This window comes from Panthera onca, chromosome D1, assembly GCF_046562875.1.
Source record: "Panthera onca isolate mPanOnc1 chromosome D1, mPanOnc1 haplotype 2, whole genome shotgun sequence".
Classification (NCBI taxonomy): domain Eukaryota; kingdom Metazoa; phylum Chordata; class Mammalia; order Carnivora; family Felidae; genus Panthera; species Panthera onca.
In genome coordinates this window covers 35,654,560-35,673,852 of record NC_138348.1, presented here as the reverse complement: position 1 = coordinate 35,673,852, position 19,293 = coordinate 35,654,560, and the positions used below count along the sequence as shown (strand labels likewise).

At 37.2% G+C, this 19,293-nt stretch overlaps 1 protein-coding gene across 4 annotated transcripts in view; it reads left to right on the top strand.

Annotated features, from left to right (window-relative positions):
* The first annotated feature begins 291 nt into the window (after nucleotides 1-291).
* LUZP2 (leucine zipper protein 2) overlaps nucleotides 292-19,293 on the top strand; it is a 488,810-nt gene continuing 469,808 nt past the window's right edge. For 3 of the 4 annotated variants that reach the window (XM_060606229.3, XM_060606227.2, XM_078433326.1), the window contains exon 1: nucleotides 292-400. In XM_060606229.3, the coding sequence (XP_060462212.1) occupies nucleotides 339-400 (62 nt within the window). In that variant the 5' untranslated portion in view covers nucleotides 292-338. The remainder of the gene's footprint in view (nucleotides 401-19,293) is intronic. The other variant, XM_060606228.2, reaches the window with a different exon arrangement.

Sequence of the window (19,293 nt, the reverse complement as noted above, 5' to 3'; positions counted from 1 at the left end):
CGTAGACCCGAGCGCCGGGCCATAGCTGGGAACCCCTCCCTCTCCCTGCGCCGCCTCCAGCGCGAGTGACAACGCGCCCTCCAGGCTCGGGAGCAGCCGCGTGCCGAACAATCCCGGGCAGGGCTCGCCTCGCTGGTGACATCACTGCCGAAGATACTCCCCACTCTCTCAGTGCCTGCCTTCACGAGGCGTCCGTCCGTTTGTCCGTTTCCTTCCATCCGCTGCTGGAGAGGGCTCAGCGCTGCCGGGGACAGAGCCGGGCACCGAGGAGCGACAGGACCCGGAGGAGGAGGGAGAGCAAAGGCAGCGAGGGAAGGAGGACCCCGGCAGGCGACAGCATGAAATTCAGCCCAGCGCACTACTTGCTGCCTCTCCTGCCAGCGCTGGTCCTCAGCACCAGGTGAGTCCAGGAGCGTGAGTGACCTGAGCCAACGGGCGCTGTGGGTAGGGGTAAGTTGGTCCTACCGCAGGTCACCTGTCAGGGCCAAGGACAGGCACTTCAGCTCTTTGCACCTCCCGCCTAAGTTAAAGGATATCTCTGTGGTTCCGGCTCTCAGATCCTTCCGGGAGAATAGAGCCCTTTTCTAGTTATCCTAGTCCTTAGAGAAAGTCTGTGTTCTTACTGGCAAGGGAACCAAGAGCTTTCCCTTTCAAAGAAAATATGTTTCCCTCCAGCCCTAGTAGGAGCAAACAGATAACAGGCAGTAATACCAAAATTAAGGAAATGGAGAGACAAGGAGGAAATTGTCACCAGGCAGTGTATTTATATTAGAGCTGACTTAATAGCCACAGAGTGTACTTAACCTCCTTCAAGTGTGTCTGATTTTAAGGTAGGAGAATAATCCTGGAAGATAGTAAACCTTGTACAAAAGTTCCTGGACTCATGAAATGGCCTGTTTTAAGGTCTTGAGGAAGCTTAGTGGTAGGCATTTTCATGTGGCTGTCCTGTGAACAGGTCTAATTAGCGAACACACAAGGCGATTAAAAGTTAGAAGGCACTCTCAGTGTGCTGATGCAGAGACCCTCGTCAGAAACAATTAAGTACTGTACTTCATCACTGGCCACTGATGGGACTTTAAGCCCCAGCACAGAGAAGCTATTTTTAGTGGAGGTTTAAAATGCAATGGTTGAAAAGAGTTTTGTGACTCTCCACTGTTGATCAAGTCCCAAAGTTGGTGATGGGCTTGCATTCTTCTTCCTCAAGAGAAGCACAAAGGTGGTCTGTTTCATTGCCCGGGACTGAGCCTTTATTCTGTATGCTCTTAACATCATATTGGCAGCAACCTCTTTCCCTTGGCTACTAGAAAATAAAATAACCCTCACAGCAAGAGCTTCGTTTCAAATCTATGTGAATGGAAACATTATCTGATTGTTCATCTGATGGAAAATGAAGAAGGGAAACAGAGTAATATCAAATTAAGAATGAAAAAAACCTCATTATCTATAAAAATGAGGCAGTAAAATTCTGGATTCCGTTTCTAATTTTCACATCCTCTTTCAGATTCTTGTAACCAGACTTTCCTTTTAGAATGAAGACTGTTTGATTTAGCCTTAATCACTGATGAACTTAGTCTTTCCTTGCAGACAAAGCCAGGTGACTTTCCCACAATAAAATAGAATATGAGGTGTGTGTATATATATATATATATTTTCTTTTCTCTAAAGGTTGTTTGTCACTTCAGTACACAAAATGCAGATGGTTTCAAAATCACTTTGCTTCCCAGAATTACAGTAACTTGCTCCAATTACAGAACCCATTTTAATATTTGTGGTTAGCTTTAAATGACTCAGTGCAAATTGTACATCAGTTATTTTTTTTTAAGCGTCTTGCCACTTACACTGAACTCTTGTGTTGTAGTTTAATAATTGTAATTTCTAGAAAAGGGAAATTCTCAAAGTTGGACACTCAACTAGATGCCTGTCATCATATGCATAAAATAATAAATATTTAAACAATAGAAACCCTGCCCACAATGATTTTTAAAGACATTGAAAACCCCTAGTGTTCCAAAAGTACATTTGCTTTTTAAGGATGCCATAATTTAAGTGAGTCAGGAAGCTGTATAGTCTCTAGCTTCTGAAGTTTTAGTGTTGGTTACATAATACAAAGAGCCATTATATTTCTTTTGATGGAATGGTTAATTTTTATTAGAATAAAATTTTAAAATAATCAACATTTATTACAAGAGAAATTAAAATTAGTCATTCCTAGTTTACTTTAGATATGAAACTTCTGCAGTGTTTTTTATGTAAAACCTATGTCAGGTCTTTAAATTTTCCTTCCTGCAAACTCAACAGAAAGAGCAAGCTGGGCTTAAAAAAAGTGAAACTTTTTATAACCAGTGGCGTGTCTTGTTGTGATTGTTGTGTAGAAATTTGTTTTATTGGATATTCAGATTACTTTGTGACAGCAGACTTGACAGTGACTATGGTACTATCAATATGTCATTTTGCAAGAAGAGATTATGTTTTAGTGGTTTCTATCAGAAGGCCATTCTCTTTGTAATATTTAAGGGTTCTTGTAGGCAATGTTTAACGTGCAGGTTAAAACGTAAACTAAATAGGTTTGTAAGAACAGTTGCATTAGTGGAGGTGAGTTTATTGTCCTGCTGAGAAAAATTGTAGCTCAGCCATGAGCACCTGGGGCAGTGGGCTTTCTAGCCAAAGACTTGTTAGTTTCTTAGTCAGTGGTCTTGTATGTGAGGCAAGTGGCATTTCACATGCTTAGGTTATGTTGAAAGCATTAGCACAGGATGGCAGTTGCTAGATATTCTTATATAGCCTTTGGATGTTATCACTTTTATTGTCAAATCTTTTCAAAGTGTGACGAATATGGATCTGTGGCTCTTCATGCAAAAGAAACAAACCCATGTATTTGTTTCAACATCTCTTTCTCTGGGCAAAGCTCTTTAATACCATCCTTTTATATTTCCAAGAGGCTAAAGTTCAGTTGTTTTATAGTAAAGGGATGTGCTCAGCAAAACACATGCTGCAAGTAGAGAAAGATCATTATTATATAATAGTTTCTCTCCACAAGGATGAAAACCCTAAAACGATTTCACCTTTTAAATAGGAATTTTTGGATAGCTGTTTTTGTTTGCTCTTCATCTTTACATCTTTATAACAACTTTAGATGCTAAAGCCTCAAAATGCCATAATTTTCACCATAGTGAACAACACTGATGCCCCTCAAGTAAAGTGAGTTACTTTATCCGTCCTGAAGAAAAGTTAAATGTTCGCCATGAACAACAACCAAGAATTGTCCTCTGTTTCACTGGTAAGCCCCATAGAGTTAAAAAGAGCCATTTAATTTTCTGTACATTGTCTCTCCTGTTTATAAAGTTCATGTAAATTCAAAACAGCAAGTTAATGTTATGAATAATGAAGCTAATGCAGAAACCCATTTAACCTGTGCACAAATAAATGTGGTCAAAGAAAGCAAACATATATTGGTTTAATAGCTTTAGAGTAGAATGACTGTACTTTTTAAATAGCTTCATTCTGTAGAAGTATTAAATTGCTATTCCAAGGCATCCAGCAATTCACTTCAGAAAGAGGTAGTATAGGTATTGAAGAGTAGGGTGAAAAAAATCTTTAGAAGTTCTTGGTGAAAAGGGACCCATGGAGTGCTGGGGAAGGCTTGTGCTTTAGTCTGCTGAACCTCTGTTCCTTTATGCTGTGATTCTACTCTTGATGCCTTTGGTTTATTGAGTTTTAAATGACTTAATGGGGAGAGAAACATGGCAGGGGAGAAGTGAAGGTCTACTGACTTCTGGTGGTTTTCCATCAAGCAAGAACTTTAAGCAGATGGTCGCTTATAGTCCTCACAATAGGAATCACCTTAGAGGTCTCTCCTGGGCCCTCTGATCAGCAGTCACACCACATGTTTACTCTGGAATCTATTTTTAGATGATACTGTATATTGAAGATGCTCCAGGCTCTTATTTGCTCTGTACCTAAATCTAACCTCAGAATCAAGTTGATGTATAGGACAAAGACTAGAATCACAATTAAAATACAATAAGCAGCTTAAAAAAAAAAAACAAACAACTTAAGCAAATAAATTTTTGCAGTCTTCCTTGAACCTCCCCCAAGTTGATGTGAGATAATGTGGGTTTATTCTCCCAAGGCCTACACAGAGTGAGTCTTGCCACACATACCTTTATATGACCCTACATACATTCCTTTGTGATAAGAATTACACACTTCTGTGTGATCGAATTGGAGACAGGTCTTTTCTAGGCTAAGAAAGTATTAACAAACAAATGTTTCTGACTTTTCAAATTTTAATTCTGGACCCTAGTTGCCTATTTCCAATAGCAATTTTTAAAATTACTTATTAGGGGATTTCTTTATGGATTAAATTTATTTCCCTCATGGCTAATAAGTGACCCCTCCAACATTTATGATATGACCACAATTGTCCCAGACCAAACTCCATGTGATTCAAAAGGAGGAATATGACCTACCTACCAGGAAGCAAAAATCATTGAAACCACTGAGGGGTATGTGGTTCTAACAATACTGTGTTTTCTAAAGTGTGTGGTATGGGTGCTCACGAGCCTGTTTTGACTGACTTCTACAGGAAATCCCTTTAATGAATAGGGCTAAATCATTTAACCTCATTAAACATATTTAATACTGAGTTTTCTTCTCTGGAAAAGCAAACAAGTCCATTTGAACTTCATAACCTTCAGATGTCTTTGATGTTTTCATTATCACACATTAAAAGTGTGTCTGCAGTGTGCCAGTCATTGCATATGGCATCAGGACAATAAGATATTTAGTTCCAGATGTGTGTCCTCCTAACCCAGTCATGCACAGAAATTGTTACGGGTAAGACCAAATTGGATAAATAACAACAAGCATTTTGAAGTTCTGGATACAAATAGAGAAGAGAGTGAATAATGATAGTGGAGGAGTATCAGAAGTAACTTCCACTTTGAAGACAGTGAGGGAAGTAATATATTTTAATTTTAAAACTTGAGTATCCTGCAGCACTTGCTAACTGTGTGATGTTAGGTAAATTTCTTACCTCTCTATCTAGTTATCTCATGTAGAAAATAGGACTACTTATAGAAACTACCTGAGCAGTAAGGACTGAATGAGTTTATTTAGAAGAATTGACCAATATTTCTTAGAACAGAGTAAGTGATCAACAGGGACTAGGCTGTGTAGGTAATACTATGTTTTAATTATTTTTAAAAACTTTTCGTATCTATGATTGATCAGGACATATCAAAATAAATGAAAACTTGGATACAAGTCAATTGAATGACAGAATATGAACAAGAGTCACAGTCCTCATTTAAAAGTAGGAAAATATTGGCAAAGAAGAGAGAAGCAGTAGCAGAAGTAATGAGGATTACCTCGTTACTAGGCTGCTTCTTTCAAAAGTGTTTTGGTGGCAAAGTGCCTGGATGGTGCAGCGCACTTTGGCAAACACCGTGAAAAACTGTAGTTTATAATTTATCGTATAGAATATGTTTTAGCACAAAAGTACATATTTAGCTACTTGTATATCTGTTTAAAATTTAGTTGTATATATAGCACATCCATCATATCAAATCAAAGCCATGAGCATCAATAAAAAGATGCTTTGAAACTACATAAGAAGGATTGATGTAAAAGATTAAACAACTTTATTTTCTACTTTTCAATTGATTTCATAATCTGTTGACAATCTATGAAATACAGTTTCTTCTCTTAATTTTTCTAAATATATAACAGATTTTTTTCTACTGAGAACAATTTGAAAACCAGTGATACAGAAGAAACACAACTATGTCTTAAGAGTCATCACATGAGTTATTCCCTAAGCTTTTTGAAAATGACTTTAGAGACCATCTAGTTTCAACTAGTTTGCACATATTTCATCATAAAGTTTTCATAGTTTTGCCAAGAAATTCTGACCACTAAATGAAAAAAATTTTTTTTTGCCATAGATTATTGTGTGTTTGTGAATGTGTGATGTCTATTAATCTAGTGAATCCTGGAAAAGGGTATGATTTGCTGCTGTGGGGAGATAATAAGGCATAGATTATTGTTAAATCTGCATCAAAGAAAGGACACACGTTTACTGGGATGTCTACGAACTTTGCTTCATAATTATAGGAAGCAAAAAATCTTAACTATCACATTCAGATGCAATCTGAAGGTCAACCAAGTAAACAGTGTGCTCTGAGAATGCTTTCATAAACACTGGGAGGCGTCATTATACCATAGGTAGTGATTGCATTGCAATTATGTCTGACTTGTTTGGTGTTGCTTTCAAGTGTTTTAATCTCTTTGAGTGTACTTTAAAGAGTTTGTTATTGGGAAACATACTGTGAATATAAGGTTGTGTTCTATTCTAAAGCCCTTCACTTTAGAGATGACAAAACTGAGGTCCAAATTGACAGACTCCTCTAAGGCTGCAGAAGGAAACCAGAACAAGGATGTAACATTGACCCCAATACCCAGTAATCAAGCTATATTTGTACAGTTGGTCCCTACAATATTATCTAGAACTATTGTAGTTATTGTGAAGTTACTCTAAAACAAATTCTCTGAGCACATATACTCATGGTAGAACAACAGGCTTTAGTCAAAGAAAATTACAGCAATGGAGAGTTGTTTGCTTGACTATATTCAGTTGTTTTTTGAAGAGTGAGATGGCTTAAAAAGAGATCCAGGTCATTTTCAAAACCCAGAGTGGTCATTAATGAGTTCTCACCTTGGTACACAGTTTACTTCTCAAGCAATACACCTCTAATAGTTCCTGTTGATTTTTCCGTTCTATTGTGAAGGTGATATTGTTGATGTCTTTGGGATCTTTTCATTGAATCTAGTTCCAATAAACATAGTTCCTAGCTAGGCATTTGCTTTTATATTCCTTACCTATCAAACCTATGCTGTAACTCTGTGGTATTGTTCAATGGGAAACATACTCAACTATCCTACAATGAATAGTTCCCAGATATGTTCGCATGGAAATTTATGGTGAGCTTTAACACTCCCATCTGGTGTTACCTGTCTCTACATTTTCATCATAGCCCGTGAGCAACTTATATAGCATTTTTAGGGTCAGACATACATATTTGTCTTTGGATAGGTTTCTTAACCATTCAGACTTTAATTTCTCATCTATAAAATGGAGAATAATACTGTCTGTCATTTAGGGCATTTAGGATTAAAGAAAATGTACGTAAGTGCTATTTCAGTGCATATAGCTGTATAGCTGTGTTCCATAGTCTTTAAGAGATCCTAAGACATGTTAGCTATTAGTATCGATAGAGAGTACAATTTAGCGTGTTGATTTTATATTGGACACCTTAAGCAACCGACATTTAATAATTTTATCAAAATTCAAAATAAATTCCTTAAATGAATTGATTTGTATAGCCAAAACATGAAAAACATTTATTTCCTAAGATTTTGCTGGGGGTAGGCAGGGAGGAATTGAGCCCAGTGATTAATCCTTGGGGGAAAAATGGAACAAGAACATGCAATGACTTGCTGCCCTCCAAAATTGTCCTTGCATCTGAGCTAAGGTATTGCTAGGAGCTATTGCAGATTCTGGACCAGCCTTCATCTCCTATCCTTATAGAAGATGTGACTTCCTCCAGCCTATTCTCCAGAGGATTATTAGGGTTTCTGATTTCCTGTCCTTCCAACTAATATTCAAAATACTCTGAGCAGAAGCACTTAGTGAGCAAGGTTTACAAGAAGTATTTGCCCTGTCATATGGGTTAAATCCAAAGAATGTGAACTCAAACAGACTTTGGAATAGCCCCACTAGCTACTTGACTTAATGTCAATTAACAACTCTTAGCCACATTTTCCTATCAGTAAAAAAGGTGATAATAATGCTCCTCTGATTTAAGAGTATTTAATAAGATAATGTGTATAAAGAATAGTGTCTGGAACAGAGAAATTCAATATATTTTCAGTCTTATCTGACTGAAGATTACAGCAATTTTACCCTACCAGAGTGTACTTTCCTTTCAGAAAGAGCGGTCCCTAATAAATACACACCTGATGCTGGTGTGTGCAAGACAGAGGTATTGGTGAAGAGATTTTAGAGTTCAACCCCATCTTCCCTTATCACAGATGATAAAACTGAATGGAAACTTTATTTTCCTTAGGAGTTCATGAGGATGATTTGAGGCCAAAGTAAAAGCCAATTCTGGATTGTCCTATAACCAATCTCAGTTAGCAACACTGATTTAAACACCTGTAACATCCTCAAGAAAAAAATAAGGAAAACCAGTATGACCTGTCCTAGCTTCTATTTGGAGTCTGAAAGCTCCAAATTATGTTGCTAATAGTTAAACATTAAATACAGTTATTAAATTATATTACCATAATATATTAATGCCTTAAAAGGAAGTTCACGTTTCAAGTTTACCTGAGGATGATGGAACCAAAGAGATCTATCTTAAACTAGGACAACATAACAGCAACAAGCCTTTCTGACAAATTGAGGGCTCTGGATTCTAATAACTCAGTGTTCTCACATGGGGTAAGGTTGCTCCTGACCTCTGCGGAATGGTGAAGGGGCTGGAATGGAAAAGGGAAACAAGAAACTTAGCATACTAAGACTCTGAATGTGGTATGCATGGACAAAGATGGTAGGAGTGAACAAGAATGTCCTCTATCATGTAAGCCTTCCTGTTTTCATTGTTTTTGTTTGTTTGTTACTGTTTTTTAAATGCTCTTCTCTAATGCTTACAGTCATTCATTGGTTGTCTTTGCAGTAAACTAAGCCATTAGCATTGGGCAGGGAAGGGGGCAAAAAAAAAAAAAAAAGATTCTGAATTGTAAAAGAAACAAGACAATGCATGAGAAATTGAAGTGATGTGTTGGCAAGAAGCAAATATAGTTGAGGAAGCTTTATATTGTTGAGAGCATGTAGCTTTTCCCTTCAGATGCCACAAAGTGAAATGTGAGCTCATTCTACAAATAAGTTCATATGAAAATGGGGGCACACTTTTTCTGACACTACAATTTAGAAAAATATTGAAAAGCATCAAATCCTTTTTGTAGTAGTATGTGTCTTTATTTCAACTGGTAATTTTATACAACATGTAAGTGACAGTTTCAGCCAATAACAAATTAATTCCCTGGCAGTGTTCTAGGTGCTTACTTTGTTACTTAACCCTTCCTTGCAACTGATTTTACTTATATACCTTTATCAGGAGGGAGGCTGAGTTTTAGACACATTAAATGATTAACCTACATTCTCCCAGCTAGAAAGTGGTTAGATTCTAACCCCTTCATTCTGAGAATTGTTTTATGAATGAACTTATAGCACTGCCATAGAATTCAATTTCTGTATAAATACACAATGAAGAAAAATAATATGTGATATATAAATAATAATGCCAAACTAAACCATTTTGACAAATAACCGTTTTCATGAAGTAGGACAGGCTATGTTAAAAATATTCTTAAAATTACACCTGAAACTGGTATGTCATGTACCCGATATACCTCAATTAGAATATATTAAAAATTAAAAGATACAAATGATCTGATAATAAGAAATCAATTCTTAAATCAGCCCAAGAAATTCATTAGTTTGAAGACCAGTCAAATTGAAGCCTTTATAATAAACACAGAAGTTTGCCAGCTAACATTCCTATTTCCACGTAGAAAACATGTCTTCAGGCACCTTAGTGGCTCAGTCAGTTGAACATCTGACTCTTGATTTCTGCTTGGGTCATCATTCCAGGTTGGTGGCATCGAGCTCCACTCTTGGGTTCAGTGCTGAATGTGGAGCCTCCTGAAGATTCTCTCTTGCTCTTGCTCTCTCCCTTACCCCCTCTAGCCCTCCCCAAGTTCTGGGGAGTTCTAACTCCCCAGAGTTCATGTACTCTGTCTCTGAAATAATAATAAAAACATGTCTTCAGATCAGTGTTTCTCAAAGTATACCCCTTAGTGTACCTAAATTAGAGTACCCTGGGATGCTTGTAAAAAGGCACCTTCCTGGTCACTGCCTAGACATACTAGATTAGATCCCCTAAGAAAAGGAGGAGGGGGCCAAGGAATTTTTGTTTCAACCTGGACCTCAGATGCTTCCCATGTACATGAGAGCTTGGAAAGCGCTGCTCCACTATTTGAGAACTATAGAGTCTCGAACACCTTGCCATCTTCAGCAGTAACACCGTGTGCACATTGCAGCTGAAATCAGGGTGATGGAAATATGGTGATACTTTGCCAAAAACCAAAAAACGAAACACAAAAAACCTGCCTATTTTTACATGGATATAAATTTAAACTTTTTTATGTTTATTCATTTTTGAGAGAAAGAGACAGAGTGTGAGCAGGGGGAGGGGCAGAGAGAGAGGGAGACGCGGAATCCAAAGCAGGCTCCAGGCTCTGCGCTATTAGCACAGAGCCCGATGTGGAGCTCGAAGCCACAAACCGTGAGATCATGACCTGAGCTGAAGTCTGACACTTAACCATCTAAGCCACGCAGGCAGCCCTACATGTATATAAATAAGTGAATATCTTGGTATCAGTCAAGTTACATGAAAATGATTCTCTGCCTCATTAAAAAAAAAATGCAAAGGGCTGAAAAGAGCTGAGAAAATAGTCAGACTAAATGATATAAAACTGTATTACATGGATTTATCAAGGAATACACTCTATTTAGAATGTCCTGGAGAGTGAGGTAAAATCTTAGAAACTCTGAAAAGAATGAAGCTTTAACTGTATCTCCTGTCGTCCTGTGTTGATCTTTTCAAGTTCTATGACAAAGATGCACTGAAAACCAGGACCTACATATAAGGCTGTGCAAATCCTTACTGTTTTTTACTTGGTGCAGGAAATTAGAGTTTTTCAGATGAAGTAGAAGTAATATTCAGCCTGACAAAAAAGGTTTTGAACCCCCCCCCCCCACACACACATGCTACATTAAATGTACATGTACATGTACACACATGTACATTTCTGGATTAAGCAGAATGTACAGCTATGCTAGCCGTATTGTGGCAGTTCTTTTCCACTCTACAGTTTCAGTTCTGGAATAACAAAGGAATCAAAAGATGGTATAATACGTAATAGCTCACAATCACAGAAAACCTTAAACCAAGTTAAGCCTCATAATAAATTTGTGAGGTGGTTCCTGATGTTGCCTTCAGTTTATATATGTGGAAACTAAGGCACCTAGGGGTTAGGTTACCTGCCCAAGGTTATAAGCCCATAAGTGGATTCTGAATTAAAAGGACAAATAGCACTAGAGCCCATGCTCTTAATTACTATGCTACAGCGCCTCCTAGCGTGTGATGGAAAGCACTGGAATGAGCCAGTGTCGGCTTGCATCCCTCTCATGTGTGGCTTCTGATTTATATAGTGAGAAAAGGAAAGAAAAATGTAGCGTGCTCTGAGGTATCCCCTAAGCTCACAACTAAAGTTCTAACTAAAATAATGTATGGTGTATTTTGCTCTCATCGTGAAAGAAAATAATAATATTTGTGTGATGTTGCCTTTGCTTGTGGATGTTGTTTCCAAAGTCAAAACCATTGAACTACAATGTTCTATTGCCTGGCTCCAGATGGCACTTGAATTTTCACTGTGGAGCTGGTGGGAATCAGACTGACCTAACTGCAGCACCTTCCACCTGTGTGATCCCATGTAGCTGTCTCAACTGCTCAGACTCATAATTTTATTTTTAACATTTATAACAGTGGTTAAAGGTTGCTTACATGTGAGAATTGTGCTACACAGTTCTCTAGGGTAACTTTACTTAATGCTTTTCCATACCTCATGAAGGCATTTGGTAGATGAGAGCATTAAGGATTAGAGAAGTTAATACCTTTAAAGTTACTAAAAGGTAGAAGTAGAATTTGAACCTGTGATTTAAAAGGCTTAAGCTTTAAGGTCTGGATTCTCAGACAAAAAGAGTTTTAACCCTGAAATTTCGTGGTGTCAGGCTTTGGGAAGTATCTCAGAAACAATGCTGTTGAGAACCTAACGCAAAAAGGGGACTTGTGTTATACACATGGATACCTGAGCTACAGGATTCAGTGCCCTGTTTGTATGCAAACCCTCACAATATCCCCATCTCATAAATAGTATCCCCTTTTGTTTTAAAGCTGTGAGAAAGCAACAGTCTCATCATTTGAACGTTGTCTGTCTTGAAGGCTGACCTGAGAATAAGTCAGATTTTCCTTACGAGTTTAAGTGTGATGTTTCACTGGAACTACACTTCCGTGGGTAGTCAGAAGATGGCACTGTGAAGTATAAAGTACAGCACAAGCATATCTCTGTTGTAGATTCAACCTCTTTATAGACTGACACATCTCAAAATTGATACCTGAAAAAATGATTTCATATCAAAATCATTAACAGATACATGTATGTATATATAAGTCTAGGTATGTATGTACCTGTATATATGCATATGTATAACATGCTTTATAATATAGTACATATTACATATAATTTTAATTATAAAACATAGGTATTTTAAAGTTTTATGAAAACATATTCTTAAAAATAGGAATTGGGAGCACACTGCTGTTAGCTTAGTTCCATTCATCATTGTAGTAATTCCTGTATATCCACTTTTCTCCTTGAGAACAGACCTGAAAATTGGAGAATGTACCCATTTCCCCTATATACTCTTTTATTCAAGTGCCCTATTAAAAGGATTCTCAAGGATTGACTTGAAGGGGAGTAGGCATCCTGTGAAGAAGATCTACCTGACACATTTATACTATTTAAATTTTAACTTTCATACATGCTCATACATTTTCACATCACCCTGTGTAGCGATTAGTAACAACCCCTTTTTATGAAAATGAGGAGACCATTACTAGTGACAGTAAGAGGCCCAGACCTGTGGCTTTGGTACTACTTTTGCAGCAGCAGAGCCAGCATCTGGTGAGAACCTGCTTTCTGGTCACATGGGTCGTATCCCTACGGGATGGAGAGCACGGCAAGAGGACACACGTGGTGCTTCTTATTTATTTATTATTCTAAAATTATTTATTCATTTATTTACTTTTAATTTACATCCAAGTTAATTAGCATGTAGTACAATAATGTTTTTCAGGAGTAGATTCCAGTGATTCATCTGCTATGTATAATACCCAGTGCTTATCCCAACAAGTGTCTTCTTTAATGCTCTTTACCCATTTAGCCCATCCCCCACCCACAGCCTCTACAGCAAGCCTCAGTCCTCTGTATTTAAGAATCTTACGTTTTGTCCCCCTCCCTGTTTTTATATTCTTTTTGCTTCCCTTCCCTTCTGTTCATCTGTTTTATATCTTAAATTCCTCATACGAGTGAAGTCATATGATATTTGTCTTTCTCTGACTGACTGACTTTGCTTTGCAAAATACCCTCTAGTTCCATCCATGTTGTTGCAGATGGCATATACTACATCTTCTTTAACCATTCATCCATTGATGGACATTTGGACTCTTTCCATACTTTAGCTATTGTTGATAGCACTGCTATAAACATTGGGGTGCATGTGCCTCTTTGAAACAGCATATCTGTATCCCTTGAATATATACCTAGTAGTGCAATTGCTGAGTCATAGGGTAGTTCTATTTTTAACTTTTTGAGGAATCTCCATGCTGTTTTCTAGAGTGGCTGCACCAGTTTGCATTCCCACCAACAGTGCAAGAGAGTTCCTCTTTCTCTGCATCTTTACCAACATCTGTTGTTTCCTGAGTTATTAATTTTAGCCATTCTAACTGGTGTGAGGTGGTATCTCATTGTGGTTTTAATTTGTATTTCCCTGATGATGAGTGATGTTGAGCATTTTTTCATGTGTCTGTTAACCATCTGAATGTCTTCTTTGGAAAAGTGTCTATTCATGTCTTTTGCCCATTTCTTCACTGGACTATTTTATTTATTTATTTATTTATTTATTTATTTATTTGGTGCTGAGTTTGATAAGTTCTTCATAGATTTTGGATACTAACCCTTTAACTGATAGGTCATTTGCAAATATCTTCTCCCATTCCATCGGTTGCGTTTTAGTTTTGCAGATTGTGTTTCTCCGCTGTGCAGAAGCTTTTTATCTTGATGAGGTCCCAAGAGTTCATTTTTGCTTTTGTTTCCCTTGCTTTCAGAGGTGTGTTGAGTAGTAAGTTGCCGTGGCCGAGGTCAAAGAGGTTTTTGCCTGCTTTCTCCTCTAGGATTTTTTTTTTTTAATGTTTATTTATTTTGAGAGAGAGAGAGACAAAGCACAAGCAGGGGAGGAGCAGAGACAGAGAGGGAGACACAGAATCTGAGGCAGGCTCCAGGCTCTGAGCTGTCAGCACAGAGCCTGACACAGGGCTCGAACTCACAAGCTGTAAGATCATGACCTGAGCTGAAGTTGGATGCTCAAACGACTGAGCCACCCAGGCGCCCCTCTCCTCTAGGATTTTGATGGCTTCCTATCCTATGTTTAGGTCTTTCATCCATTTTGAATTTATTTTTATGTATGGTATAAGAAAGTGGTCCAGGTTCATTATTCTGCATGTCGCTGTCTAGTTTTCCCAACACCATTTGCTGAAGAGACTGTCTTTATTCCATTGGATGTTCTTTTCCTGCTTTGTCAAAGATTAGTTGACCATAGGTTTGTGGGCATTTCTTTTTATAAGGGCACTAATCTCATCATGAGGGCTCCACCCTTATAAACTAATTACCTCTCCCGATTCCATCTCAGTAAGGGTTAGGGTTTCAGTATATGAATTTTGGGAGAACCCAGGCATACAGTCTATAACATGCCTGTTGGCTAGGAAGGGAAAGGACAGAGTCTGGTAGCTAAGAGTACTCCCAGTTGTCATTTTTGGAAGATGAAGCAAAGGTGACCAGCCTAGTAGGATTAAAGAAGGTGGTACATATGTGGTATTTGATATATATATGTGTGTATGTATCTATATCTATATCTATATCTATATCTATATCTATATCTAATCTATATCCATATATATATATATATATATATATTATATTTTAATACATGGTTTTGGTCTTATTATCTGTGTGCCTTTCATAAATCAATGTGAGTACATCCCTGTAAACCTTACCACTTTAATGAGCTAAGATTCAGTTTCTTGGTATGTATCAGAAAACTGCAAATTACAATGCCTTATACAAAACATACATTTATTTCTCTTACATAAGATATGCATACAGGTAGGAAATTACAGGGTGGTTGATTCTCCATCATCAGTAAGCAGGTTGTATTATCCCTTGCATGGGTCTGAGGTATTTTATCTTCATCAACTCCTTCCCCCAAGTATAAATCTGTATATATAGATGTTTGTGTGTGTGTGTGTGTGTGTGTGTGTGTGTGTAATTTATGTGTGTGTATATATACGTATACATATGTATGTTTTGTAACTGTTATAAAAATGAGTATATTAATATACTTAAATCTAAAAGTTCATTTTTAATTTTTTATAGTTTTTTTTATTTCAACTCCAGTATACTGGAGTATATATAGTGTGCTATTCATCACAGTAAGTGTATTCTTTAATTCCTATCACCTATTTCACCCATCTCCCCATCCACCTCCTTTCCCGTAACCATCAGTTTGTTCTCTATAGTTAAGAGTCTGTTTCTTCGTTTGTCTCTCTTTCTTTTCCTTTGCTCATTTGTTTTGTTTCTTAAATTCCACATATGAGTGAAATCATATATTTATCTTTCTCTGATTTATTTTGCTTACAATTATACTTTCTAGCTCAATCCATGTTGTTGTAAATGGCAAGATTTCATTCTTTTTTATGGCTGAATAATATCCCTTATATGTCTACCACTTCTTCTTTATCTGTTCATCAGTCGATGAATGCTTGAGCTTCTTCCATAATTTGGCTGTTGTAAATAATGCTGCTAAAAACACAGAGATACATATATCCTTTCAAATTATGTTTTTATATTCTTTTGGTAAGTACCCAGTAGTGTGATGACTGGATCATAGAATACGTCTATTTTTAACTTTTTGAGGAACCTCCTTACCGTTTTCCATAGTGGCTTCACCAGTTTGCATTCCCACCAACAGTGCAAGAGAGTTCCTTTTTCTCCATATTCTCTCCAAAACTTGTTGTCTCTTGAGTTTTTTATTTTAGCCACTCTGGAAGGTGTGAGGTGATATCTCATTGTGGTTTAGAGTTGCATTTCCCTGATGATGAGTGATATTGAGCATCTTTTCATGTGTCTGTTGGTCATCGGTATGTCTTCTTTGGAGCAATGTGTATTCATGTCTTCTCATTTTTTTTTAATGTTTATTTATTTCTGAGACAGGGACAGAGCATGAGTGGAGGAGGGGCAGGGAGAGAGAGGGAGACACAGAATCTGAAGTAGGCTCCAGGCTCTGAGCTGTCAGCACAGTTCCCGACGTTGGGCTTGAACTCACAAACCATGAGATCATGACCTGAGCTGAAGTTGGTCGCTTAACCGACTGAGCCACCCAGGCGCCCCAATGTCTTCTCATTTTTAATGATAGTTTTTAGGGGTTTCCTGGTGTTGAGTTGTACAAGGTCTTTATATATTTTGGATTCTAACCCTTTATCACCTATGTCCTTTGCAAATACCTTCTCCCATTACATAGGTTGTCTTTTAGTTTTATTGATTCTTTTTCTGTGCAGCATTTTATTGCGATGTAATCCCAATAGTTTATTTTTGCTTTTATTCCCCTTGCCTCAGGAGACATTATCTAGAAAAATGTTGTTACAGTCAATGTCAGAGAAATGACTGCCTGTTCTCCCTTCTAAGATTTTTATGGTTACAGGTCTCACTTTTAGGTGTTTAATCCATTTTCAGTTTATTTTTATGTATGATATAAGAAAGTGGTTCAGTTTCATTCTTTTGCATGTAGCTGTCCGCTTTAGGCTTTTACTTTAAAATAAATTTTAAAATGTTTGTGGGTCCCTAAGAATGTCGTGGATCCTCAGCACTGGGTCCACTGTGCCTAATGGCCAAGTTGGCCCTGTCAGTAGGGACCCCGTCTCTTTCCAGCTCTCTGTTCTGCTGAAGCCCTTGCCATCATGATCCAAGAGAATTTAATAGAATAGCTGTATTCAACTAAAAGGGAAGCTGGGACTTGCAGTCTTTTTACCTGGGCTGTATGTTCAGGTAAAAATCAGGGTTTTGGTACTAAGTGACAAAAGGATAATGGAAGCTCTATTCACATTAGCTTTGTCTTTCCTTTGAACTGCTTTTCCAATTCTCTGCTAGGTAAATGCTTCCCATTACCCCCAAAAGGTTTTCTCTTTTCATTACAGTGAAATAGAAGTCAGATGTCTCCCATTAGAAATTACTTTAAAAATGGCAAATTTCCTGAATGAGAGTCATTGTTTTAGTTTATAGGTAAAAGCTTCTATCAGTGGGGTATAAACTAAGAGGTGGAGACCAAAGTAGGACATAGTTGCAGCTTAAAGAGGGGTATTTTTAATTAATTATTTTGTGTGACTCCTATATATTTACCAAGAATAAAATAGTATCAGCAAATGGTTGCATCTTGCACTTAGTACCAGTTTTCTGAAGGTGACCAAGTTAAAGGCAAGGTTCACATGTATTTTATGGCCTTATACTGTGGTTTATATATCACAAGTACTTAAATATGTGCTTAAATGCTCTATCTAAATAATTAAAAGTAGATGCTTTGGTTCAGTGTTTTATTCTTAAACTTTGTCTTTTTTGTATGTGTGTTCCACCCTCAGGTGGAAAGATAATACGATCTACGTAATTTTTTAATTTTTAAGTAAATGATGCAATTATTTTTTAGGGAATTATGTTTCGATTTTATGTTACCAGGAACTGCCATTTTTTTAAATTTGTACCCTTGCAAGGATCCTTCCCTAAGGAAGAAAAGCTAAAGAAATTTCTCTGTACAATTTTGCCCAGTTGGAATAGGGATGACATGATTATGGTAACACAGTGACTAAAATAATGGATCTTGGATACTAGGCTGAGTAGGGAGGGAAGTGAAGCCAAGACAGTGCTGGAAATAAAGGCAGAGACCAAGGATCTAGATATCTCCATAGGCTCACTGAAGGACGTGGTGGTAGTCACAAGCTGAGAAAGCAAACAGGAAAGGTGGCCATATATCAGTAGTACAAACCTTAAGAACCTTCTTAGAATCATAACATTTCAGACCTCCGTGGGTCTTTCTACCCAGCCCTTTCTTTTTCTGAATCTATAAATTTAGGCTTCTAGAAATCAAGTAACTTACCAAAAGAGATGGAACTGTTTAATAGTGTACTCAAGACATAGGGGAAAAAATACATGTTTTTACTCGCAATCCAGCATCAGTATTTCATAAAAATTGAGAACTTTATCATAATCTTGAGCTCACCTGACCATTGTAAAGCATCCTGAAAAAAATTATAAACAAATATTTATGGTGGCTTTTGTTTCAGATGTCTATAATGTTCTGTAACACAAGTGTAAATGGTTAAAAAAAACACAAAACTTCAGTGACTTTGAATTCTTGGTTCCCTTCTAACACTTGCCACTAAGTTTAACACTAGTTTATACATAAAAAATATAACTTGGCTTGTCAAAATGGGTCTTTTACTTTCTGGTGCTAATGCTTTCTCCTATCTGGCATAGTTTTACTCTGCTCTGGTTTTCTTTATTATCTTAATAAAATAGATGGTGATGTTTTTTTAAACATGATTTTCTTTCAGTTTCTGGAGACAAGCTAATACCACAAACTTCTTTTAAGAGAATGAAAATTATATTGGCTGACAAATAGCAAAACAACCAAATAACCAAAATGAAGCATGTTTGCCTGCTTTTGAATTCATAAAAGATTTGACTATATCCGAATAAAAAAACCTACACATGAAAAACAGTCTTATAGAGTTATAAGATGGCTAGTTGTAATCCTGTAGCAATCATTGGTTAAGTTTTATTTCTTAGGATCAGTATAGCAAGTAAAACAAAGTAATGGATGAGACTTGTTTGGGGGCCAACAACTATGTCTTAAAGTACTTTCAGATATTAAGAAAATAAAAACTTATCAATAGCCACTTTTAGATCCTGCTCCTTCATGACTGCCTCATTAAATTAAAAATGTACATTTTTTTTAATATACTCAGGACCTATGTAATACAAGACCCATATGGTTTTGTCTGTGGCTCTTCTCTGTTCTTTATCCCTTACGGTGACACCAAGTTGCAGGGCCAGCATTGGGACCCGGCCCTCACTCTGAAGTCTAAGTTGTATCCTGGAAGATCAGTGGATGAATCCCATTAGTACCAATCAAAAGCTAAATTCTGGCAGAAATGTGTGATTTTCTCTTTCAAGAAATCACCAGCATTTGCCTACCTGCAACCTTTCAGATGCTGAATGCACAGA